This window comes from Zea mays, chromosome 2 (genome assembly GCF_902167145.1).
Source record: "Zea mays cultivar B73 chromosome 2, Zm-B73-REFERENCE-NAM-5.0, whole genome shotgun sequence".
Lineage (NCBI taxonomy): Eukaryota > Viridiplantae > Streptophyta > Magnoliopsida > Poales > Poaceae > Zea > Zea mays.
The window spans coordinates 98,486,474-98,510,000 of record NC_050097.1 but is presented as its reverse complement, the minus strand read 5'-3'; the positions used below and the strand labels follow the sequence as shown (position 1 = coordinate 98,510,000).

General features: G+C 49.1%; 1 protein-coding gene across 12 annotated transcripts; it reads right to left on the bottom strand.

Moving 5' to 3' along the window:
• Positions 1–2,082: 2,082 nt before the first annotated feature.
• LOC100284574 (uncharacterized) lies at positions 2,083–18,281 on the bottom strand. 12 transcript variants are annotated; one of them, XM_035964830.1, is made up of 7 exons: positions 17,821–18,281; positions 17,606–17,721; positions 16,487–16,564; positions 16,234–16,374; positions 15,360–15,436; positions 14,802–14,966; positions 2,083–2,644 (listed from the first exon to the last, which is right to left on the bottom strand). In XM_035964830.1, exons 1-7 carry the CDS (start codon positions 17,891–17,893, stop codon positions 2,599–2,601), a joined length of 696 nt encoding a protein of 231 aa, XP_035820723.1. In that variant the 5' UTR covers positions 17,894–18,281; the 3' UTR covers positions 2,083–2,598. The 12 variants fall into 12 exon arrangements, 9 of the variants coding, with proteins under 9 accessions (XP_035820723.1, XP_035820726.1, XP_035820725.1 ...); XM_035964833.1 differs by having other exon boundaries at positions 2,083–2,590; XM_035964832.1 differs by having other exon boundaries at positions 2,083–2,549.
• Between the last annotated feature and the right edge of the window lie 5,246 nt (positions 18,282–23,527).

The window sequence follows — 23,527 nt, the reverse complement described above, 5'->3', positions numbered from 1 at the left end:
CAACAAAGGAGCAAAGGGGCAACCGAAGGCACCCCTAATCTGGCGCACCGGACTGTCCGGTGTGCCACCGGACATGTCCGGTGCACCAGGGGGACTCAGACTCAAACTCGCTACCTTCGGGAATTTACAGAGGCGACTCGGCTATAATTCACCGGACTGTCCGGTGTACACCGGACAGTGTCCGGTGCGCCAAGGGTGATCGGCCTCAGGAACTCGCCAGCTTCGGGAAGCTCCAACGGCTAGTCCACTATAATTCACCGGACTGTCCGGTGCGACTCCAGAGCAACGGCTATCTCCGCGCCAACGGCTCTCTGCCGCGCATTTAATGCGCGCTCTGCGCGCGCAGATGGCAGGCGTGCCCATACTGGCACACCGGACAAGGAACAGTAGATGTCCGGTGTGCACCGGACACCCAGGCGGGCCCACAAGTCAGAAGCTCCAACGATCAGAATCCAACGGCAATGTTGACGTGGCAGGTGGCACCGGACTGTCCGGTGTGCACCGGACTGTCCGGTGCGCCATCGAGCAGACAGCCCAGCCAACGGTCATGTTTGGTGGTTGAGGCTATAAATACCCCAACCACCCCACCATTCATTACATCCAAGTTTTCCACTTCTCAACTACTACAAGAGCTCTAGCATTCAATTCTAGACACACCAAAGAGATCAAATCCTCTCCAAATTCCACACAACACCATAGTGCTTAGAGAGAGTGATTTGCTTGTGTTCTTTCAAGCTCTTGCGCTTGGATTGCTTTCTTCTTTCTTGATCCTTCTTTGCAATCAAACTCACTTGTAATTGAGGCAAGAGACACCAAACTTGTGGTGGTCCTTGTGGGAACTTTGTGTTCCAAGTGATTGAGAAGAGAAAGCTCACTCGATCCGTGGATCGTTTGAGAGAGGGAAGGGTTGAAAGAGACCCGGCCTTTGTGGCCTCCTCAACGGGGAGTAGGTTTGCAAGAACCGAACCTCGGTAAAACAAATCTCCGTGTCTCACTTGCTTATTCGCTTGGGATTTGTTTTGGGCCTCTCTCGCGGACTCGTTTCTTTATTACTAACGCTAACCCGGCTTGTAGTTGTGTTTATATTTGTAGATTTCAGTTTCGCCCTATTCACCCCCCCCTCTAGGCGACTTTCACTATATATATATATATATACGTTTTTGTAAAATAAAAAAAATAATAATCGTGTCGAGCCGGACTAGCAATACGGGCCGAAGCTACAGCCCAAGCACGGCATGACATTCTTGGCTCTTGCAAGCATTAGGTCGTTTCTGAGACCACATTAGCGCAATGGACTTCATGGTGTCTGAGGTTGCTGAATTGGATGGAGCAATAATGATTTGTCACACTAACAGTAAAATGAAAGGTTATTTCTTGGTTTTAAACGTCAGTAATTGCTACGAAGTAGCATAATTTATATGGAGCGCATCCAGTTTTTATTGGTACCTGACTTTAGCAATCACTCCATATTTTGATCCATCTTTTTTATAAGTTTGAATTTATGTGACTTATTTTAGAAACTTGAGCTCACAAACTTTCTTATTTGGTCTATGTATGGTGAAATTATGTCATTTTTTAATCTTTGTTCGTTCAGTCAGTCGTTGTGAACTCTCTTCTAATCGCACACTTCAATGGTTGTGTCAGTCGTTGTGAACTCTCTTCTAATCGCACACTTCAATGGTTGTGTTGTACCATGACATGTTGCACGATATAAACAATAACATCAGTTAGCCAAATCAAAAAAATATATATTATACGGAGAGCTGAGACAATCAATAAAAAATCTTGAATTTTTTTGGTGGATAGTTTACGTGGATATTGTTGTAAACCGTCGCAACACACGGACAATCAACTAGTTCTATTTAAAATATGACATTTTCTTGTAACTGCACAAATAGAGAATTATTAGCAAATGCTATATTACTCGCTTGTGTGATTATATTTTTAATAAACATATACTAAGTGATAGCTAGACCTAATATTATATATTTTTTAGAGGTAATTGATAGCTATATAGGGTAAGTGACAACTAATCAACTATCTACATATCAGTATCCGTTTCTGTATCCAGTCATCCAGATCTGTATCCGGTATCTTCAGAACACCATGATATCCGAATATTCAATTCGTTCAATATCCAAACCATCCACCACAATAACGAGAAATGGAAGCTAACATGTCTTAATCCAGAAAATGTAAGTGTAGAAGAAGCAACACCAGCATCTTGGAGAAGCCTAGGTCCTTAATTTTGCACGGAGGAAATTACAATCTTCAATGCAGGATCTCAAACTCCAAAATATACGCAAGATTTCAAACTCCCAAAATGTAACAGCTCAAGCTCATGTCATTGGACGTTATCGTAATCTTCAATGCAGGATCCAAAACTCCAAAACATCACACAACTCGAAATCATTTCATTGGAAGGCCTTTTCTGGACAACTGCCATCTATTTTGGAGTGATGAGGAAAGTCGTACGGCATCTGTTCAGCTTTGAAACCAGCATTTCTCAATGCTTCGACAACCTCCTTGTGGACAACTGCGTTTCCTTCCTGTGTCAGATGCAGACCGTCACTGCAGGATCAAAACGTCACTGCAGGATCAGAACAGAATCATTTCACCATGGTACCAGGTTCTGGCTAGGTGTCTGCTGGTAAAGCATGGAAAGTAAATGGTGTCCGAGATTACAGCTATGTTGGAGGTTTAGCAACAGTTTCTAGATTTGAAGTACAATAAATAGAATTACGTTTAAACAAGAACAAGATCTGGGCAATCGTAATTGCAGAAACTTGCATTACCTTGAAACAATGAAATGTATAGGGTTCACAAAAACAATGTTCTCTTCGCGCAAGACCAAATAATCAAGCTACTCTGCATTGCCAGCAAAATAACTAATTTCGCAAACCAAAAAAGTGAAATTGTTCGTGTTATGGTTGCAGATCGGTGAGGGATTGGAAAGGGGGTCGATGGTTAGGACCTGCTGGTAGAGGCGGCGCGCTGTTCACGCGTGAACAGTACCCGTCAATGACGCCGATGCGCTACGGTCGCGGCTACAGTTCATGGTTTAGGGTTACTGTTCGCAGGGTGGGTCTGCGCGGGTTAGAGAGCAACGGCTAGGGTTAGGAGGCGCTAGGGAGGCCGACCAGGGCCTCTGCCCACGACCGAGCAAGAGGAGGGTTTCTCATTTCTAATTCTTGCTTACTTTATTTCCAATCCATTGATTACATAAATAGGTAGGCTGGCCAGCTCGCCGCCCCTATCTAACTAGAGATCCTTATCTTCTTAAAACTCTCCTAAAAACTCTTTTTCTCGAACGCGCAGGAGAGTTGTGCATCTTTGTATTAGATAGAGAGAGAGAGAAAAAACCATACAACGGGGTCACAACCCAAACAAAATAAAAGAAAAAAGAGAGAAGAAAAACAAACAAACAAAAGAGAAGAAAGGAAAAGGATTACATGAGAGCAAAAGGGCTCGATCCGACACTTCTCATGAAGCAATCTAGCCCAAGCTGACCCAAACCTTTCGCGCTAGCCATGATCCAGCAAGCAAGTTCATCATTGAACTGTTGTTGTACCTTCTGGATGGAGGGAAGATCCCCATCAAAAACAGTTCTATTCCTCTGCAGCCATAGGCACCAGGCACTGTCAAGGGCGTTGAAACCCTGACTGGCCGAACCTCGACTACGCAGCTCGTAGTCGTCCGTCTTCTCCGGTGGGGTGAGAACTCCCCAACCGCAGGCTTGAGAGAAGTGAGGAGAATAGGAAGGGGTATTTCTTGCTTGCTTATTCCAAGTGCGGTTACAGCATATATAAGGCCATGAGGCCACTAATTTAGGATCTCATAACAGGAAAGAACTACTAATACTAGGAAGGTTTTATTTATAGAAAGCTATCTCCATAATAGGAAGGATTTATTCATGGAAGGCTATTCCCTTATCTTAGACCCCTGTCGGACCTTCCTCTTCCGGACCTTCCTCATCTCGCGCGCCTGCTGTGCGTGCCGCGCGTTCCGCTGCGCGTCGCATATCTCGGTGACGCCTAGTGTATGTGCGGCTGTAACGCCCGGCCATGACATCTCTCCCCTCCTCGAGAGGCATCTCGTCCTCGAGCTGAAGTGCGGGATACTTGGCGCGGAATGGCTCGATATCTTCCCAGGTGGCCGATGCAGGGGATTGTCCCGTCCACTGTACCAGGATCTGCTGGACGCCACGAGCGGCGCGCTGATGGACAGCGCGTTCCGGCTCTGAAATAATGGCGCTGTGGTGGACTAGTGGAAGGGGCGATGGAGCCTCTGGTGGAGCGCCATGGAACTTCTTCAGGAGACCTACATGAAACACGTCGTGCATGCGAGCCTGAGGTGGAAGAGCGAGGCGGACAGCCACCTCGTTGATTAGCACGGTGATGCGGTAGGGCCCGAAGTAGCGCTGCTTGAGCTTGCCGGTGGTGGCGTGGGGCAGCGACGCAACCGGTCGCTGGCGAAGTCGGAGCAACACCCAATCATCAACCTTGTAGGAAACCTCACGATGAGCCTTGTCGTAGTGTTGTTTCTAAACCGCCTAAGCTTGCTCGAGACGAGCGCGGATATGGGCGAGAAATTCCTGGCGTTCCTCCATGTTCTTGGCAACAGTCGCCACCCGTGTGTCGCCCGGCTCATAGGACCGGATGGTTGGTGGGTCGCGCCTGTAGACGACCTGGAACGGGGTATCCCGAAGCGAACTTTGGTACGCCGTATTGAAGACGATCTCCGCCCATGGGAGCCACTGCAGCCAGTGACGCGGACAATCGCCCGTGAGGCAGCGAAGGTACATGATGACTCTGTTGGCCGCCTCGGACTGCCCATCTGACTACGGGTGGAAGGTCGTCGTCATGTGTAACTTGGTGCCCACCAAGCGCATGAGCTCGCGCCAAAATGTCGACGTGAAGATCGGGTCGCGATCTGACACAATGGACTGCGGCACTCCATGAAGACGGACGATGTCGGCGTAGAAAGCTTGGGCGACGGACTCGACGGAGTACGGGTGGGCGAGCGGGATGAAGTGGGCACATTTGCTGAACCGATCGACCACGATGAGGATGACCGACTTGCCCCTCACGCGCGGAAGTGCCTCGATGAAGTCGATGGCGATGTCCGACCACACACCCTGTGGTACTGGCAGAGGGAGAAGGTCGGCCAGCTGCAGGTGCTCCGACTTGTAGCGCTGGCACGTGACACATTCGCGAACAAAGTCTTGTACCACCTGCTTCATGTTAGGAGAATGGAAATCACGCCGGAGTCGGTGGAGAGTGCGTTGTACCCCTTCATGGCCCTCTTCGTGCACAGCCCTCGGGATCTCGTGTAGGAGAGGAGACGCAGGCGTGATGTAGAGGCGGCCGACATACTGCACCATGTCGTCGACCACCGCCCATGGGGCCCCACGAGAGCCCGCGCGCACTTCATCGCGGATGCCGACGAGGGCCGGGTCGGTGAGTTGTGCTTGCCGAAGACGCGTGATGAAGTCGAAACGTGGTCCCGACAGGACCAAGACGGTCTTTTCCTCCGGTGTGTCGCGGCGGGAGAGCGCGTCGGCCACCACGTTCGCCTCCCTGGGCTTGTATTCGACGGTGAAGTCGAAGCCCAGAAGTTTGCCCACCCAATGATGCTGAGGGATCGTCGCGAGGCGCTGATCGAGCAGGAACTTCAAGTTGTAGTGATCGGTTTTGACGAGGAAGCGACGCCCCTAGAGGTACGGCCGCCAATTGCGAACGGCTTGGACCAGGCCGATGAGCTCGCGTTCGTAGGCGGCGAGGGCGCGGTGTCGTGGCGCTACCGGCCTGCTGAAGAACGCCACCGGGTGGCCCTCCTAGACGAGGACCGCGCCGAAGCCGTGTGACGAGGCGTCACAATCGACGATGAATGGCTTTGCGAAGTCCAGCACGGCGAGGATCGAGGCGGAGGAGATCGCCGCCTTGAGGGCGTCGAAAGCCGTTGCTGCCGCTTCGGACCACTCGAAATCGTCCCTCTTAACAAGGGTAGTTAGGGGCTTGGCGATGGTCCCGAAATTGTGGACGAATTTGCGATAGTATCCTGCCAAGCCGAGGAAGCCGCGGACCGCCCGAGCCAAACGTGGAACTGGCCACTCATGGATGGCCTGCACCTTGGCCGGATCCATGGCGACACCTGGCTTGGAGATGACATGGCCGAGGTACGCGACTGAGGTGGCGCCGAAAGCGCACTTGGTGCGTTTGACGAAGAGTTGGTGGTGCCAAAGCTCGGAAAAGACAGCACGGAGGTGGCACAGGTGGTCGGCCAACGTCTTGCTGTAAATTAGAATGTCATCAAAGAACACGAGGATGAACCGACGGAGGAACGGCCGGAGAACATCGTTCATGAGCGCCTGGGATGTGGCCGGGGCGTTGCAGAGGCCGAACGCCATCACCAGGAACTCGTACAGGCCATCATGAGTACGGAACGCGGTCTTGTGCACATCCTCAGCCCGCATCCGCACTTGATGGTAACCCGACCGTAAGTCAAGCTTGGTAAAGAAGCGCGCGTCGTGGAGCTCGTCGAGTAGCTCGTCGACCACCGGAATGGGAAAGGCGTCTGTCGGTACCCTGAATCAGGGGTACCCCTGCTACAGTATGAAGACACGGTGCCCGCGCGGTTATCTCTAGTCGCGCGGTGAACAGCACCCGACCCCTCCACGTGGGCGGCTCCGGGGCCGCCACGTAGCCAGAGGAGACGATATACTCCAAGGTGGCAACAGTAGGTCCGGACCCTCACGGGAAAGTGTCGGACCCCTGGATGCACAGCCCGGACCTCCGGGCGAGGTTCAGGACCTCCACAGGTACAAACCAGACCCCTGGGACGGGTCCCGGACCCCTCAGGGAGGAGGGGTCCGGGCCACTCACAGTAGGGTCCCGGGATTCCAAGGCAAAGAATACCCACGCCTTAATCAAGACCAGGCGGGGGTCCGGTGCTGACACGTGTCCGAACCATACCGCGTGCGCTCCCACTCCCCGATGCTGCCACGTGGCCTACTGCCCGTGACGTAAGCAAGCGGGCGAAGCCAGACGTAAGGCCTCTGGGCCGCGCGGCCTTTGCATTTAATGCGGACAAGGCGCGCCGCCTGTCCACTCCACTGGCAGGCGATGTGCCGCCTCAGCATTGAATGAGCCCTGTCCACTCCGCTGGCAGGTGATGTGCCGCCTCAGCATTAAATGAGCCCTATCCACTCCGCTGGCGGGCAGCAACCAGGCCATCCTGCAGGCGGCGTGCCTGTCCATTCCGGTGGCAGGTAGTACAACCGTGCCGCGGCATACAATGTGCTCATCATCACTCGTACGTGACCAGGGAAGTTTCCGCTGCACGCCAATGCTACGCAGACCGCGGATATCAGGGCACAAGGAGATTGCACTGGCGACCAGGATCAGTTGCTCCAAGTATTACATTCGTTATGTCCCTGGGCCCGCATGTCGGGGCTCAGTACCCTTGTACGTGCCCCCCTTGAGCTATAAAAGGGAGGGCACACGGTGTTACAAGACGGACTCAGACACACTTAGACCCAGCTCAGGCTCACAAGTTCATACAAGCTCTCAAGCTCAATACATCACACAGTGGAGTAGGGTATTACGCTCCGGCGGCCCGAACCACTCTAAACCCTTGTTTGTTCTTGTGCTCATTCATCGCTTAGTAGACAGGCAAAACGCTTAGGCCCCTCCTCATCTTAGGATTTAGGGCGGGTGCGTTCCGCCACCCGGCCGGAGAATTTCCTCTCTGACAGCGTCCTTGACGGTGAGCGCATTCAGGGCGCGGTAATCCACGCAAAAGCCCCACGACCCGTCCGATTTCTTGACGAGGAGGACCGACGAGGAGAACGGTGAGTCGCTGCGGCGGACGATGCCCTACTCAATCATGGCGGCACACTGCCGCTCGAGTTCATTCTTGTGGGCGACCGGGTACCTGTACGGCCGCACCGCCACCGGGGCAGCATCGGGCTTGAGGATGATGCGGTGGTCGCAACCCCGGGCTAGAGGTAGATCGGTTGGCTCAGCGAAGATGTCGTCGAAGGCACCCAATAGCTCGTCTAGGAGGGCGTCCGCGGCCACGGTCACGGTTGCCTGGATCCGCGGAGCAGTTGACGACGGCATGCCTTGCCAGCAGATTGTGTGGCCCTCGTGCTGGAACGACATGCGCCGGCGAGCGAGGTCCCAGACGATGGGTCCCCGCGCGCCGAGCCACTTGGTGCCAAGGACGACGTCGTACCCAGCTAGCGGCATAACAAAGAGGTCTGCCGGAAACAGGGCACCATCGATGAGGAGGGGCGCGTCGCGGATGATGCCCTCGCAGGTGATCCGCTCGCCATTGGCGACCATGGCCGTGAGACAGGGCCGCTGGCGTAGCGGCAAGCCAGAGCGTCGTGCCGCCTCTTCGGAGATGAAGTTGTGCGTGCTGCCGGAATCGAGGAGTGCGACGAGTGATGTGGCCCCAAGCACCACCGTGATCTGCATGGTGTCCGCCATGGCCACCCCGGCCACTTGCAAGGAGAAGCAAGGTGCCTCGTTGTCAGCCCCGGCCGTAGCGTCGTCGGTGTTGTCGATCTCCACCCCGTCAACGAAGAAGATGCGCCTGCAGAATCTGTTGTGGCCACGGGAATATTTTTCATCACAATTAAAACAGAGCCCCAGGCGACAATGCTCAGCCTGCTCCTCCGGGGTCAGCCGCCGCTGGTTGCCCGCGCCACGGCCCGTGGAGACGCCCACCGGTGGCACCGGGAGCGCGAGCGGTGGAAGAGGCGCGGCCAGCGCTGGGCGCGGCGCCAGGTTCGGGAGAAGACCGCGCTGGCCAGGGCGAGTTGGAGCCAGCGCCTACCTGTCGGTCTCCATCAACTCGACCTGGCGCGCCAAGCTCATTGCCATCACAAGCGTCTCCGGGTTGTGGATGCGGACTGCGTGGCTCAACGGCGGAAGCAGACCGCCAGTGTACAGCTGGACGCGCTAGGCCTCGTCAAGCCGGCCCACGCGAGGAAGGAGGGCCTGGAAACGATTCGAATATTCCTTCACGGTCCCCGAACGCCAGCACTCGGCGAGTTCAAACAACAGCGCCGAGCGGAGGGGCAGCCCAAACCGCAAGTTGAGGAGGTCCTTGAAACGGCCCCAGCGTGGTGTGCCCTCGTCCTCCTGCAGCTGGATGTACCACAGCTGGGCCACATCTTCGAGGTTGTAGGAGGCCATCCAAACCTTCTCCTCTGCCATGGTACGTTGTTGATGGAAATAGGACTCACAACGGTTGATGAAGATGAGCGGATCAGACTTGCCATTGAAACGCGGGAAGTCCATCTTTTGGAACCGGGGCGGCCGATCGTTGTGGTGCTCGCCGGTTGGGTGGCGGTGGCCTGCGGACAACGATGGATCGGAGGACAGCGCGTGGATTGCCTTGGCGTTGGCCTCGGCGGTGGCTTGGAGGAGTTGGACGGCCCTGGCGAGTTGCTTCACGGTGGTCTTGAGGTCATCCTCCATGGCAGGCGCAGCGCAGAAGGTGGCGGAGCTTGGTGATGACGTCGTGGAACAAGTAGGCGAGGAACACCGGGATCCCGATACCAAGTTGTCAAGGGCGTTGAACCCCTGACTGGCTGGACCTCGGCTACGCAGCTCGTAGTCGTCCGTCTTCTCCGGTGGGGTGAGAACTCCCCAACCGCAGGCTTGAGAGAAGAGAGGAGAATAGGAAGGGGTATTTCTTGCTTGCTTATTTCAAGTGCGGTTACATCATATATAAGGCCATCAGCCCACTAATTTAGGATCTCATAACAGGAAAGAACTACTAATACTAGGAAGGTTTTATTTATAGAAAGCTATCTCCATAATAGGAAGGATTTATTCATGGAAGGCTATTCCCTTATCTTAGCCCCCTGCCGGACCTTCCTCTTCCGGACTTTCCTCATCTCGCGCGCCTGCTGTGCGCGCCGCGCGTTCCGCTGCGCGTCGCATATCTCGGCGACGCCTATTGTATGTCCGGCCGTAACGCCCGGCCATGACAGGCACCGAAAATGATGGCACTATTGATCCCATTTTGTTGTTCTTTCCTTACACTGATGCTAGTGAGTTGGTCCTCCTGCACCATTCCTCTAACGAATCATCTTCAGTCCTATGGGAGAGGTGACCCATCCCTAGAGAAGAAAAGAGGTGAAACTAGAATTGTCGGGCGAAGACACAGCTAGTGAGGTTGTGCTGCACCGTTTCACTCTCCTAGTCGCACAAGGGGCAACTATCCGGGTGCGGCAGTCCTCTTTTCCCTAGATTATCAGTTGTCCAGCATTTGTTTCTCAATGCTAACCAAAGGAAAAACTTGTATTTCTGTGGGGCCCAAGACTTCCAAAGTCTTTTCAAGGGTTCAAAAGTGATAGACCCCCTGAAAAAGGCACGATAACAATAATTGGAAGAAAAGGTCCCATTTGAATTGTGCCTCCAAAGATGTTGATCTTCTTCATTAGTGAGGTACACATTCTCCAATAAATCCCAAAGGAGATATTGTTAGATACCAGATATGGAGAGCACCGGCTTGATGTCACTAACCCAGCCTCTGTTAGGGAGGCATTGAGCAAATGTTTTAGAGCATGCCACCTTAGGAGCAACGGCAACAACCACCTCTGGAGCCATATCAGCAATAGTGCCCCCATTGAGCCATCGATCTTTCCAGAAAATCGTGTTCTGCCCATTACCAACCAAGGTCACCACTGAGATTGAAAAGAAATCACGAACTTGCTTCGGGACAGGAAACTTCAATCTGTTCCAGGGTCTAGAGGGGTCTGCTTTTTTAAACCAAAGCCATCTAAGTTGTAAAGCCCATCCCATATAGCGAAGATTCGGGACACAAAGGCCTCCAAGGCTAAGAGGTCTAGTCACCTTATCCAAGCCACCAAACAGCTACTACCTCCATTAACCTCCTTCATCCCTTTCCAAAGGAAAGCCCTCCGGACTTTATCAATGGCTTTAATCACCCAATTTGGAACATTCAGAGCAATTAACAGGTAAACCGGAATGGTAGATAAAACAGATTTCACCAGGGTTGTTCTTCCAGCAAGGTTAAGGAGATTAGCCTTCCAGTTGGGAAGCCTATCAGCAATCTTTTCCACCCAATCCAAGAGGTGAGACCTTCTCAGCTTCTGGTTGGAGATGGGGAGCCCAAGATATTTGCAAGGGAATGACCCAATTGTTCACTAAAGGGAATTAGAGATGACTTGCTTCACATCAGCACTACAACTTATAGGAATAGCAGAATTCTTTTGCATATTGACTCTCAATCCCGAAGCTTCACCAAAACAATCTAAAATGGTCTTGGTACAACTCAAATCTTCCACCTCAGGTTTAATAAACAGCACCACGTCATCGGCATAAATAGAGATTCTATTCTTAACATTGCTGCTGCCCAGAGAATGTAGAAGACCCATACTTTCAGCCTTACCAAAGAGACTGCTTAGAACATCAATAACCAAGATGTAAAGCAAAGGCAAGAGGGAGTCGCCCTGACGCAGCCCCTTACGGTGTGTAATGAAATCGCCCAGGGAACCATTAAGGAGCACCTAAGTGGAGGAGGTTGCTAGAAGATTTGAGATCAAATTGCATCATCCAAGACCGAAACCCAAATGAACAAAAACCTCAATCAAAAAGGCCCAGGAGATTGAATCAAAAGCTTTAGAGATATCTAACTTGAGGAAAATGTTGGCCATCTTCTTTTTTGGAGGGCTTTGATAGAATTGTACACCAACATATAGTTGTCATGAATCGACCGTCCCTTTATCAAAGCACATTGATTGGCCCAGATAAGCTTGGCCAGGTGAGGAGCAAGTCTTTTGGCCAAAACCTTGGTGACTAACTTAGCAAAACTATGGATCAAGCTTATGGCCTTATGGGCCTGTAATCACCAGGGGAAGAAGCATCCAAATTCTTGGGGATAAGAGTCAAATAAGAAGAATTGAGCGGCCACAACTTCTGGGGATTTCCTTGCTGAAGAGAAGAGCTAACATAGGATCAGATTTAATATGCGCCAACACGACTTATAAAAACAGCATGTGAACCCGTCAGGCCCCAGAGCCTTATCTGCCGGCAGACAAGCAATAGTTTGTTGAACTTCCATTTCAGAAACGGGGGCTCAAGGGAGTTGAGATCAATTGCATTACTATGGAAGGCTCCCAAATCAAGAGAAAACTGCCTTTGCCCAGCTCATCCAAGAAGATTATCATAGAAATCGAAGAGAAGCTCATGTTTCTGGTCATGGGTAAGAGCCAACTGATCACCAACAAATAAACTAGCAATGAAATTTTTAGCAAACTACTACTCCCTCCATCCCAGTATATAAGGCGTAACCACCTCTGGTTCAAAAACCAAGAAATGCATTTAATTCTCTCTATACCACTGCATCGATGTACATGTGCATAGAGTACACCTTATATTGTGGGACAAAAACAAAAAATGGTTACGCCTTATATTTTGGGACGGATGGAGTAACTAATAATCTTCCTAGATAATCTCAACTAATCTTCTTATCCTTTGACCTGCGCTCCTTGCTGCTGCTCCTTGTCACTGCCCCCTTGGGCCCTGACAGGTCCTGACACTACACCTCTCCTGGACAAGTAGCTCGTCCTCGAGCTGCAGCATAACGGGTGCCCAAAGACCGGCTCTACTTGACCCAAAACCAAAAACCTAGAAGACAAGCTTTTTTCATCTCGGCTTATTTTATTATTCCGAACCTGAATTTTTTTGACCCCATAAGATAAGGCGGACACCCTCCACGCATTGGACTTGCACATGTGCAACCACCTAGATCCCATGGACGCCATCTGGAGTTCTAGACAAAAGGGGAGCACATGGATGGCCACCTAGAGTAGGTCGCAACAATGACCAACCGCTAGCGGAATGTGGTGGCGCTAAGCAGTGCACCCTTGCCGACGACGAGGGGAGCGCCTTCCTTACTGTCGCTGCCATAAAGTTGAAGTTCACCGCCCGCAGGACACGCACCAAGCTTGCACTTGGAGACAGCGGGCCAGCGCGGCTGCTGATGGCCGCCCGACAGGGCGAGGTCGTGTCCCCGTGTGTCGAGGTTAATCACCACTAAGGCTGCCTCGAGCGTCTGCCAGCGCATCTCCCACACTCTCCGTCGTGCAAGCAAGCCACAAGCAACAGCCTGTAGGACCACAGTTGCCGACGTCTAGAGCCTTGCGGACGACGCCAGCTGCCGCTCATGTTGCATTGCTGCTTTGATTTGCAGCAGCCCCTGCTCAACCACTAAGAGTGAGAGCCACAAGTCCACCATCAATGAAGATGGTGATGGCTGAGTCATGGCTTCCCCTAGTGGCGTTGCCCATGGGGAGAAGCCGTCAGCGAAGATGATGTGACAAAATTTGGCGCTGCCCCTGGAGATGGGTACGTCGGCGTCCAGGATGTGGTGACAAAATTGGCAGGTGGTGATGCCCATGGAGATGGGGTCGCCGATTGCCAAGACGATGTGACAAAGGTTGCATGCGACAAAGCCCATGGAGATGGGGATGCTGGTTGCCAGGACAACGTGACGAAGGTGGCATGCGGCGCAGCCCATGGAGATGGGGACGCCAATTGTCAAGACGACGCCGCGAAATTGGCAGCAGAAGCCATGGGATTGGATCGAAACCCAAGCTATCCGATACCAAATGTTATGGTTGCAGATCGGTGAGTGATTGGAGAGGGGGATCGATGGTTGGGAGCTGGTGGTGGAGGCGGCGTTGTACTGCCCTGCCAATGACGCTGCGGTGCTACAGTCACGGTTATTGTTCACAGGGTGTGTCTCCGTGGATTAGAGAGCGACGACTAGGTTAGGGGGCACTAGGGAGGCCGGCCGAGGCATCTGCCCATGGTCGAGCAAGAGGAGCGTTTCTCCCTTCTAATTCTTGCTTACTTTATTTCTCATCCATTGATTACATAAATAGGTCGGCTGGCCGGCTAGCCGCCCCTATATATCTAGAGATCCTTATCTCCTTAAAACTCTCCTAAAAACTCTCAACAAACTACTAACTGATAACCTTCCTAGATAATCTTAACTAATCTTCTAGATAATCTCAACTAATCTTCATATCCTTCGACATGCGCTCCTTACTGCTGCTCCTTGTCGCCGCCCCCTTGGGCCCTGACAGGTCATGACAGTTCACCTCCCAAATTTATCGATACATTCATGGTTGAGTCTTCACAAATATATGGATGGCATTCATGCACAAAATTCATCTTAACCCCATTAAACCTCCTATCAGCCATACTATAAAGCCAACATTTTGCAAGCCGCCATGGGAAACCAACGAAACAAACAAATTGAAGATCTATAAACTACAGATGAAAAAAAACAAAGGTAGATTTCATTGAAAGAAAATTAGCACAATCTTAAGATTAGTGGGAAGAAGGGCGGGCCTGGTGCAGCGGTAGAGCCTACCGTCTTGTAACCGGAAGGTCCCGGGTTCGAGCCCCAGCCTCTGCATATTATGCGGGTAAGGCTTGGCGCTTAAAGATACCCTTGCCCAGACCCCGCACAGTGCGGGAAGCCTACGGCACTGGGTACGCCCTTAAGATTAGTGGGAAACAACACAAACACAACATTTGATGGACTCAGTTTTCTTTCAAGATTGAATTTTAACATAAACAAAACATCTATCCTTTGGAATTTAATGATGTATACGATTAAGAAAAATGGCTATAAGGATAGAAACTTCTGTAAATTATATTTATTACACTTGCATACACAGTCAAGAAATAAATGCAATAAATAACATATGTACAAAAAACAAATAACGTCTCAACATTGAGTATTACCTTAGGTAAAGTTTCTGCCATCCTTCTGTCTCCTGCATCTTTGACCAGATATTAACACAGGGTATACACATTTCTCTAGCTAGTTCGACGCAATAACCAGCATAGACCCCAGCCATTTCATTTGTCCTTTCAGGTAGCTTCCTCGCATTCTGTCCATAAAGTGACCTTTGGGGTAATCAGAATTGGTAAGGTCCATGTAATGCATATGGTAAACTTTATGTCAAATGAAACCTAATGGTTCCTACACAGAGACATGACAAAAAGAAAAACCCATTTTTTCATAATTACAGTCTAGGTAACCAAGAAATACAGGGACACAGTAAATGCTCAAAGCTCCCATGCAAGGAGGGAGCTAAGTGAATGAAACTGATAGACAAAAAAGGAGATATTATTGTTCACTTCAGCATATAAGTACACAAAAGTAGTGTCACAAGAAAATAGAAGTGCAGTCTAACTATTATCTAGTAGCTACACACTAAAATTCATTTAACATTTTTTAATCATAATGAAGTAAAAGCATCATGCATTTAAATGAGTTCAGCGAGACATTGCACCAACCGTGCAAATCTTTCTCTTCCTTCTTCATCAATTGGAGGTGGCGTAATAAGCACAATAACCATGGAATTAGAACAATCCTGCATTGACAATCTTGAATTGCAGTTACAGTAAAAATTAGATTGCAAAATAAGTTTAACGAATGGCAATTGGTACAAAATTCCCATTTACTAAACACGTACCAAGATTTAAGCCTTACCTTTTGATGATTGCATTTGAAACTAACTTTGACTAACTATTATATATAATACTCTTGGGTATCAATCATTGTGGCATAGGGGTGAGCAATGTTTTCCTAAACGGTAAAGAGTCAGTCACCTACTGTTTAGCCATTAGGCTAAATGGACCATTAAACGGGCTACATGACCAATTAAACAAGCTAAACAGACAATTAAATGGAAACGACATACCACCGTGTAGCGTTTACACGGTGTTTAAATGGGCTAAACGACCGTTTAGGTGAACAGAGGTGGTAAGAACCATGCCCCATGTTAGCAAAGTCAAAAATGTTATTCTCAAGATTCAATCTAAATAGAAGGGTCTACAATAGGAAATGGATAATATAATAGACAATCTAGTCTTACTTCCTTTTCACTAACTACACATGCATGATTCATCCAACTTAGGCTATGCCACTTAACAGACACATTTTGTTCACAACATCAAACCTGTCGCTCTTCCTAATATACATGAGATTCATGAGTTTACCATGTCTCTATTTACAGATGCACTGCTTCACTGTTCGCCATATTGTATGTTATAGAATGTAAGATTTTTCATATAACTGATTCAACACACTTGAGTCCTCAAGACAGAGAAAACAAGGTCACCACAATAGCCAGCTAACTTTAACAAATAAAAATTGTACTGAAAATACCTTCAAATGATTAACAATCATTTTGAGATTATTTTTATATTCTGAAACTGGAACATGTTGTCGCTCGCCAGTTCTTCCTAACAGGGCTGCGTCATTTGCTCCAAAGAAAATAGTGGTTGCAAGAGGGGGTGCTAAACCATCCTACAAGGCATATGGCGATTTGCCGCACATCAATATGTATGGCAACACACTAACTTTACAGCAATATATGGACAAACATCATGTTGCTATAGGCTGGATGGAGCTGTCTTACCAGCGGAAAGATGTGATGTACTAAGAAAAGAGCCCATCTTGTGTTGTATCCACCATAGCCTCTGACAACTACATCAGCCTGACACAAAAAAAATCAGATATTATGTACATTAATAAGGAAAAGTAAGAAGGAAAATGGCAAAAACCCACCTAAACATTAGGGGTGAGGTTTCAAACACCTAGCTGCATTTCATACAATCTAACATCTGCAAACTTTATAAGGTTCCAATATCCAAATAATCCCTCCTCAAGGGTTTGGCACTTTGGCTAACAAGTAGTTCCTTAGAGTTCAGCATATTCATTTGTCAAGACTGAGACATTTTGCTTGAGTTTGGATAACATTGCTGTCTCATACGATTTTCATACTCGGGTGAGCCTTGGCACAAGCTATGTAATTAAGCACCTCTACTCTACCGCGTCCATGGCACATGGGACAAGCTAGGCGCCATTGGAGGCTACATGATATATGCATTTGATAGGCACAAGGCAAAGCCCCTGTTTGTTTCAGCTTTTTGGAGCTTCTGGCCGCCAAAAGCTGTTGCGGACTGCCAAACACTCAGCTTTTCAGTCAGCTTCTATAAAATTCGTTTGGATAAAAATCATTCAAAATCAACATAAACACATAATCGATTGAGTCGTTGCAATAGTAGGAATTCGTCACTTTCTAGATCCTGAGTCCTACGGACACCTTTATCTTCATCCACACGTAATCCTAATGATACACAGATTCTCTACACAGCCAGATTCTCCCCACAGCCAGATTCTGAGAAAAGCTGGTCAGAAAAAAGCTGAACCAAACAGGCCCAATATGAAACCAAATAAAACTTGCAAGAGTTGAACAAGCGGTAAGGGTATTTGTAAAAAAAGACTTTAACTTGCACATTGGTATTTGCAACTTCCAAAAACTAAAAAGGAATAAAATGTTTCACAAGATTTATACAAGGCACAAATGTTGACAAGCACTGATTGTACCTCACAATACTTGGACTCGTAAATTGAGATCTAAGACTTACAATTTGCTGAAACAAGCAAAGCAAACAATGCATTTACCGGAGGTAAACAAAACAATTTGATGTATCAGACATGAAAGGGAAGGGGACGGACGGATATACTTGAATACCTTGCGCGAGTAGGTATCAGCCAGTGCGGCACCCCAGCCACCGGGGCGGAAGGACTGCTCGGTGATGGAGTCCCCGAAGAGCACTAGTCGCGGACGCACCATTTTTTGCGATCCACCTGCCCGAAAGTAGAATTGGGACATTTTTGGGGTCTGCCGCCCAAGAAGGAGCGAAACGCACAAGCGGCTCAAGAGAGGAAGATTGGGAGGGGACCTACCTGCGGCGCTAGCGGCGCACATGGGAGGGTGGGTGGCGGCGGTTGTCGCAGGACAGGAGCCGGGCGTCGTCATGTATGATGTATAGGGCTGCGACACCGATCCGATCAAGCGATCAGCCCCTGAACCAAAAATGACCGGCGAGAGAACAGCAGCGGAGGTCCCAAGGCGTTAGGCCGGCGTAGACTAGGGATCCAGCGGAAGATGAAGCGGAGTGTGATTTCTGCTGCTGGCGGGGAATTGGCAGTGGCGTGCAGAGAAAAAGTTGAGTCGGGTCTCGGGAGGACAGGAGGAGACGGCTCCAGTCTCCATTCTCTGGGTCGGTGGCGATTTGCCGCGGTGGGGCCCGTGGTGGCGGTTGCAGTTCCACTTCGCAGGAACAGCAGAGCAGGCTGTTGGCCACTGCTCTCTGGTATTTCTTCTTCCTACGATCTTACTCTCCTCCATCCCTATCTACTGCTGTAGCACCTGCCGGTTTATCTCAAGCAAGCACATCTTATATCTTATCTTCTATTTCAAATTCTAGTAAATAGTATCAAACAGTATCATCTATAGTTATGTATCCCCTATTTTACACTAACTGCCGGAGACAAAGGGCGTACCCAGTGCCGTAGGCTACTGTGCGGGGCCTGGGGAAGGGTATCTTTAAGCGTTAAGCCTTACCCGCATAATATTTGCTTCCGGTTACAGACGGTAGGCTCTACCGCTGCACCAGGCCCGCCCTTCAACTGTCGGAGACAGTCTGAACAAAAAAAAAATATTTGCTTCCTTAAGTAAAGAAAAAAATCACGCGAGTCCGAGTGAGCTTGAAGGACGGGGCGTGTGGCTCTTTGTCGAGCTACTATGTCAATGGATAACCATAGGCAAGGGCAAGGCCAGGATTTAAAAAATGAGTATTCAAAATTTGACTAGAGCTAAAGACAATTTATGTCCTCTATCTTAGTAGCCTTTAGGCATATATAATTAATTCACATAAAAGTATAGTTTTATAATATATAAAATATATAGCATATAATTAAACATACACAAAACTCAGGCAACAAAGAATAGGTCATAAGATGATTATTCTTTAAACACCAACGGTTGTAACAGGAAGAACCAGCACCATTTTGAAAAGTTTGTATACAATGTCATACCGAAGAATCTTATCTGTTTTGACAAGCGTCATATGCAATTCTGCTAGGCTTCTCAAATTTTTGAAGTTTTCATCTCTTCTCATATCTTCAATATAGCGATTTTGAAAGTAACCTCATTTCCACTTTTTACTCAATGCAGTACAATGGATCAAGCAGTCTCATTAGCTGCGAGAAGCAGACGATTCGAATCGAGTTTTAACCATGCAAGGCAAACCTAAACACACAACATGTAGGGGCACTCCGTCCCCACACATATCAACCGTCCCCATCGATTCTCTGGCAATAGAACAGGGCTCACGGCCTTGGCGTACAATGCTCCAATTGTCCCCGGCTGCCACCGTGCAACGGCCGCACTTGTACCCACCATAATCTGGCATGGGAGACTCCGTCTCAGGTCCAGTGAGGAGTAAAATCTGCGAGCGGGTTCAATCAGGTACTAGGCTTATAGGTTACCATATTTCCCGACATGTGTTTAGTACGTTCAAACGCTTGACACAAGTATTCGCACGTTAATTCTTATTCCAATTTTGTCTCGTAGACAACGCATCCCCATGGATCCGTGTCCACATACCATCATCATTTTGTTATCAAAATGGATACAACCAATTCTTGACCTCGCGCGAGTGGTAAAAAATCACTCGACTTCTACCGAGATCCCTAATTAGCAAAGCAGCTACTCGACCTAGCATATTAGTATCCATCTCAAAAAGGAATCCTGAGTTTATGTAACTAGGGTTTCAGGCAACTCCTACACTTAAGTGCACAGTACAAGCCTACAAATAATAAGTGTAGTAAAATAGCATATATAACGGTTATGCATAAAACCGGGGCTTGCCTGGAATCCAACACTAGATAGTGTTTGCTATATGACACTCGCTTGGCGAGCATCCACTGGTTAGGCCCATCCTTCTTCGGGTCGTCCACCAACTGCATCTTGGGGTTGGCACCACATCACTTGCACGATCATCATCTCTCGGTCGTAAATGAGATGCAGGATGCATATGTATGAATATGATGAAATATATCACAAGACAATCCCAAAATAGACGGTAGCAACTAAACACTAAATAGTAAGACACTGCAACAACTATACGGAAGCGCTAGGTATTTATACATCATCGGGCACACGTAGTCACTACCACTGGAAAGACGATGACATTTCCTATACTTAACCAATGCAAACACGACATCACGAGTACAAGCATTTATCATGTTCACTTTAATCGTTCATTGGCTACTTATTATTAAACTAATTAAGTACACATAAGTTCCCGATGACTCTTGGTAATGAATGTCGTCTTCAGAATGTCTGAGGGTCAAATCCTGAGCTGGTGATAACCTGACCTCAGATCTATCTTTGAAAACACGCTGGCTCCTCTCAACTGGTCGAACAGATCTTCTATTCTAGGCAAGGGGTACTTGTTCTTGATTGTAACTTCATTCAGAGCTCAATAATCGATACACATCCTTCTAGTGCCATCTTTCTTCTCCACGAATAGGACAGGGGCGGCCCAAGGCGAGGTGCTTGGCCGGATGTAACCTTTCTTTGACAGCTCATTGATCTGCTTCTTAAGCTCAACTAACTCTGGTCTAGATACTCTGTAAGCTCTCTTAAAGATGGGGGCAGTGCCAGGAAGAAGCTCTATGGCAAACTCAACTTTTCGCTCAGGTGGCATACCTGGTAGGTCCTTTAGGAACACATCTGGGAACTCAAACACAACCTTGATAATCTCTAGTGGATCTGCTTCACTGCTATCAATAGCCATCTGATAACAACTTCCTTTCTTTGGCTCAGGCGGGACTAACTCGGTCACCACTTCCTCTCCTAGTCGGGACATCAACTTGATTGTCCTCTTATCACAACTGATAACTGTCTGATACTTATCTAGCCAATTCATCCCTAGGATGACATCTATTCCCTGAGTACCCATTACTATGGGATTAGCGGGAAACGCTATCCCCCTTATTTCCACACTTACATTCAAACAAATGCTATCGGCTCGAATTCTACCACCGGCTCAGTCAATTTGAATGGGCGTTGACATGGTAGTGATTGGAAGATTATGTGCTTATACCCATGATGCATTAATGAATGAATGTGTTGCCCCAGTATCAAATAACACTTCTGCAATATGGGAGTCGACTGGAAACATACCTACTATCATGCCGGGGGTTACCTGAACTGCTTCAGCCTCCAAATAGTTCAGTCTCCCATGGTTGTAGCGTGGCTGAGAGCGGTTGCCTGCTCTAGGCTAGGGCACATTCTGCTTTGCTGGGGCACTGGGGCCTGACTGCTGCTGGGCTGCCTTCTTCGGACATTGCATCACCCAATGGCCTTACTCTCCACAGTGGAAATATGCCCTGCTTACGCCTTGAACTGGTGCTGCTTGACTATTCTGCTGGGTTGCTGGGGCAGGAAGACGAGGTGCCTGCTGATTCTGCCTCTGGAACTGACCTCCTCCTGACTGATTGTTCTGGCGATTCTGCTGCTGGTGCTGGGGGTACTGCCTCTGAAACTGCTGCTGCTGAGGTGGGCGTTGGTTCTGCCTGAACTGCTGAGGTGGATTGCCCGAGAAACGAGGGCGATTGCTGCTTCCAGGCTGGGGTCCACTGATCTTACGCTTGCGATCCTCCATTTCTTTGCGCTTCCTCTCTGTCTTGATTGCTCTGTCAATCAGGTGATGAAATGTGGGGAGCGTGTGATTCATCAGTTGATACTGCAGAGGGTCGACCAAGCCTCTCAGGAAACGGTACTGCCTCTTGGAGTCGGTGTTGATATTTTCAGGAGCATAGCGAGACAGCTGCAGGAACCTGTCTCGGTACTCACTAACAGACATTGGTCCTTGCTTGAGTGCTAGGAACTCCTCCTTCTTCACTGTTATCAGACCTGCAGGAACATGGTACTGACGGAAGCTATCTTTGAATTCTTCCCAGGTGATGGCGTCGGGGTTGGCATGGGTGGCGAGATAAGACTCCCACCAAGACTGGGCTGCTCCTCTCAACAGACGGGGACCATACAGAACTTTCTCCCTATCATCGCACTGAGCGGTGTGCAATTCCCGCTCTACAGTACGCAGCCAGTCTTCAGCATCCATGGGGTCAGAAGAATGAGCGAACACTGGGGGATGACCTCTCATGAATTCAGCACGCTTGTCCCTAGGCATCTGAGGCATATGAGGCTGGGGTGGTGGCTGCTACTGCTACTGCTAAATGGCGGCCAGAGCCTGACCAATGACTTGAACTGCCTGAGTCTGCATCAAGAACATCTGCTCGATCGTCATCGGGGGTGGGGGTGGCAGCTGCTATTGCTGGGGTGCCTCATCCTGCTGAGCTGGCCGCTCCTGCTGAGCACACCTTCCTCCTCTGTGCCTGTTTTCTGACATCTGCAGAATGCAATCACATATCAGAACTGATCTTGCAAGCTTGCAGCATAAGAAAAGAGTATAGAATTCTTCCACAACACTGAACAGATGAACATCTTCACTGATCTCCAACACAGACCAACACAGCTTCTCAGATAAAAAGGAAAGTGGAATAAAAAGGCTTCCCAACTAGATAACTAACTTCATTAACATATAACCGATAAACCAAAATGCAGGGAATACCCATACTCTGGTGACAGTCATTACAAAGATCCAACTCCAACGTTGTTCATCATAACAAGCATGCACAAGATAAGCAAACTACCCTGTCTAACAAAGACTAACTAAAAGTAAGACTAAGACTAAGACTAAGATTAAAACTTCTATATTAAGCATTTATTACAGGACCCAACACTGACGATCTATGGTTCTAAATTTATCTTGATCCTGCAGTCGGGGTCGCCATAAGCCTGGTGTCCACGCCGAGGTGAGCGGTACGGGTGCTGAGTCCCGACGGGAGCGGGGGAGCCATCCTCCAGGTGACGATGCTCCGCGCGCTCAGCCTGCAACTGGGTGATCTCAACACGAGCCCTACTCCGCTCGTCTAGCGCATGGTCTAGCTCTGTGTTTAGCACGGCGGCTAGGTTGACTGTGCTGCTCAACCTAGGATTGTCTTCACCAACAGGTGAGACAATCACGCCTCCTGTGCTGCCAGGTGGACGACAGGGGTAATACTTCAGGTTGAGACCGTCGGCTACCCCGCCGAGCACTAAGCAGTAGTGTGAAAGCGCATGTCATGCGGCATCTTGCATGGCCACCTCAGCTGAGTCCCGCTCAGAGATAGAGTAGTGCTCTGAGCAGATCTCCGCACCCCGGAGACTATTCTCCGGACGGTGCACTGTAACGCCCCGAATTTTGGAGTTGAATTTTTTCTTTTCTTCACTCACCAAATTCGGGCGTTACCCTTTCCTTTTTCCTTTTCTTCTCGCTAAGTCTTGATCATTTCCAAAGTTATAGCGAGATTCGGCTTGAGATCTCATGTAAGCAAAACCCTAGAAATACTTTATTTTGTTTGCTGCACCATGCCGAACCATGCATTTGTTTTGATTGAGTGAAACTGTGAAACCATTCATTTAGAAAATAGATTTAAAAAGAGAAATAGAAAGGAATCCCCCCTCTTTTTGGGCTGGCTACCTGGCGGCCCAGCCCCC

Coding starts and splice junctions, on each gene's coding strand:
- LOC100284574 (XM_035964826.1), bottom strand. CDS start 17,893: ATGACGACGCCCGGCTCCTGTCCTGCGACAACCGCCGCCACCCACCCT. Junction 16,565..17,605: donor CTGATACCTACTCGCGCAAG/GTATTCAAGTAT, acceptor TTTTTGTGTCAG/GCTGATGTAGTTGTCAGAGG. Junction 14,967..15,359: donor GGAAGAGAAAGATTTGCACG/GTTGGTGCAATG, acceptor ATTACCCCAAAG/GTCACTTTATGGACAGAATG.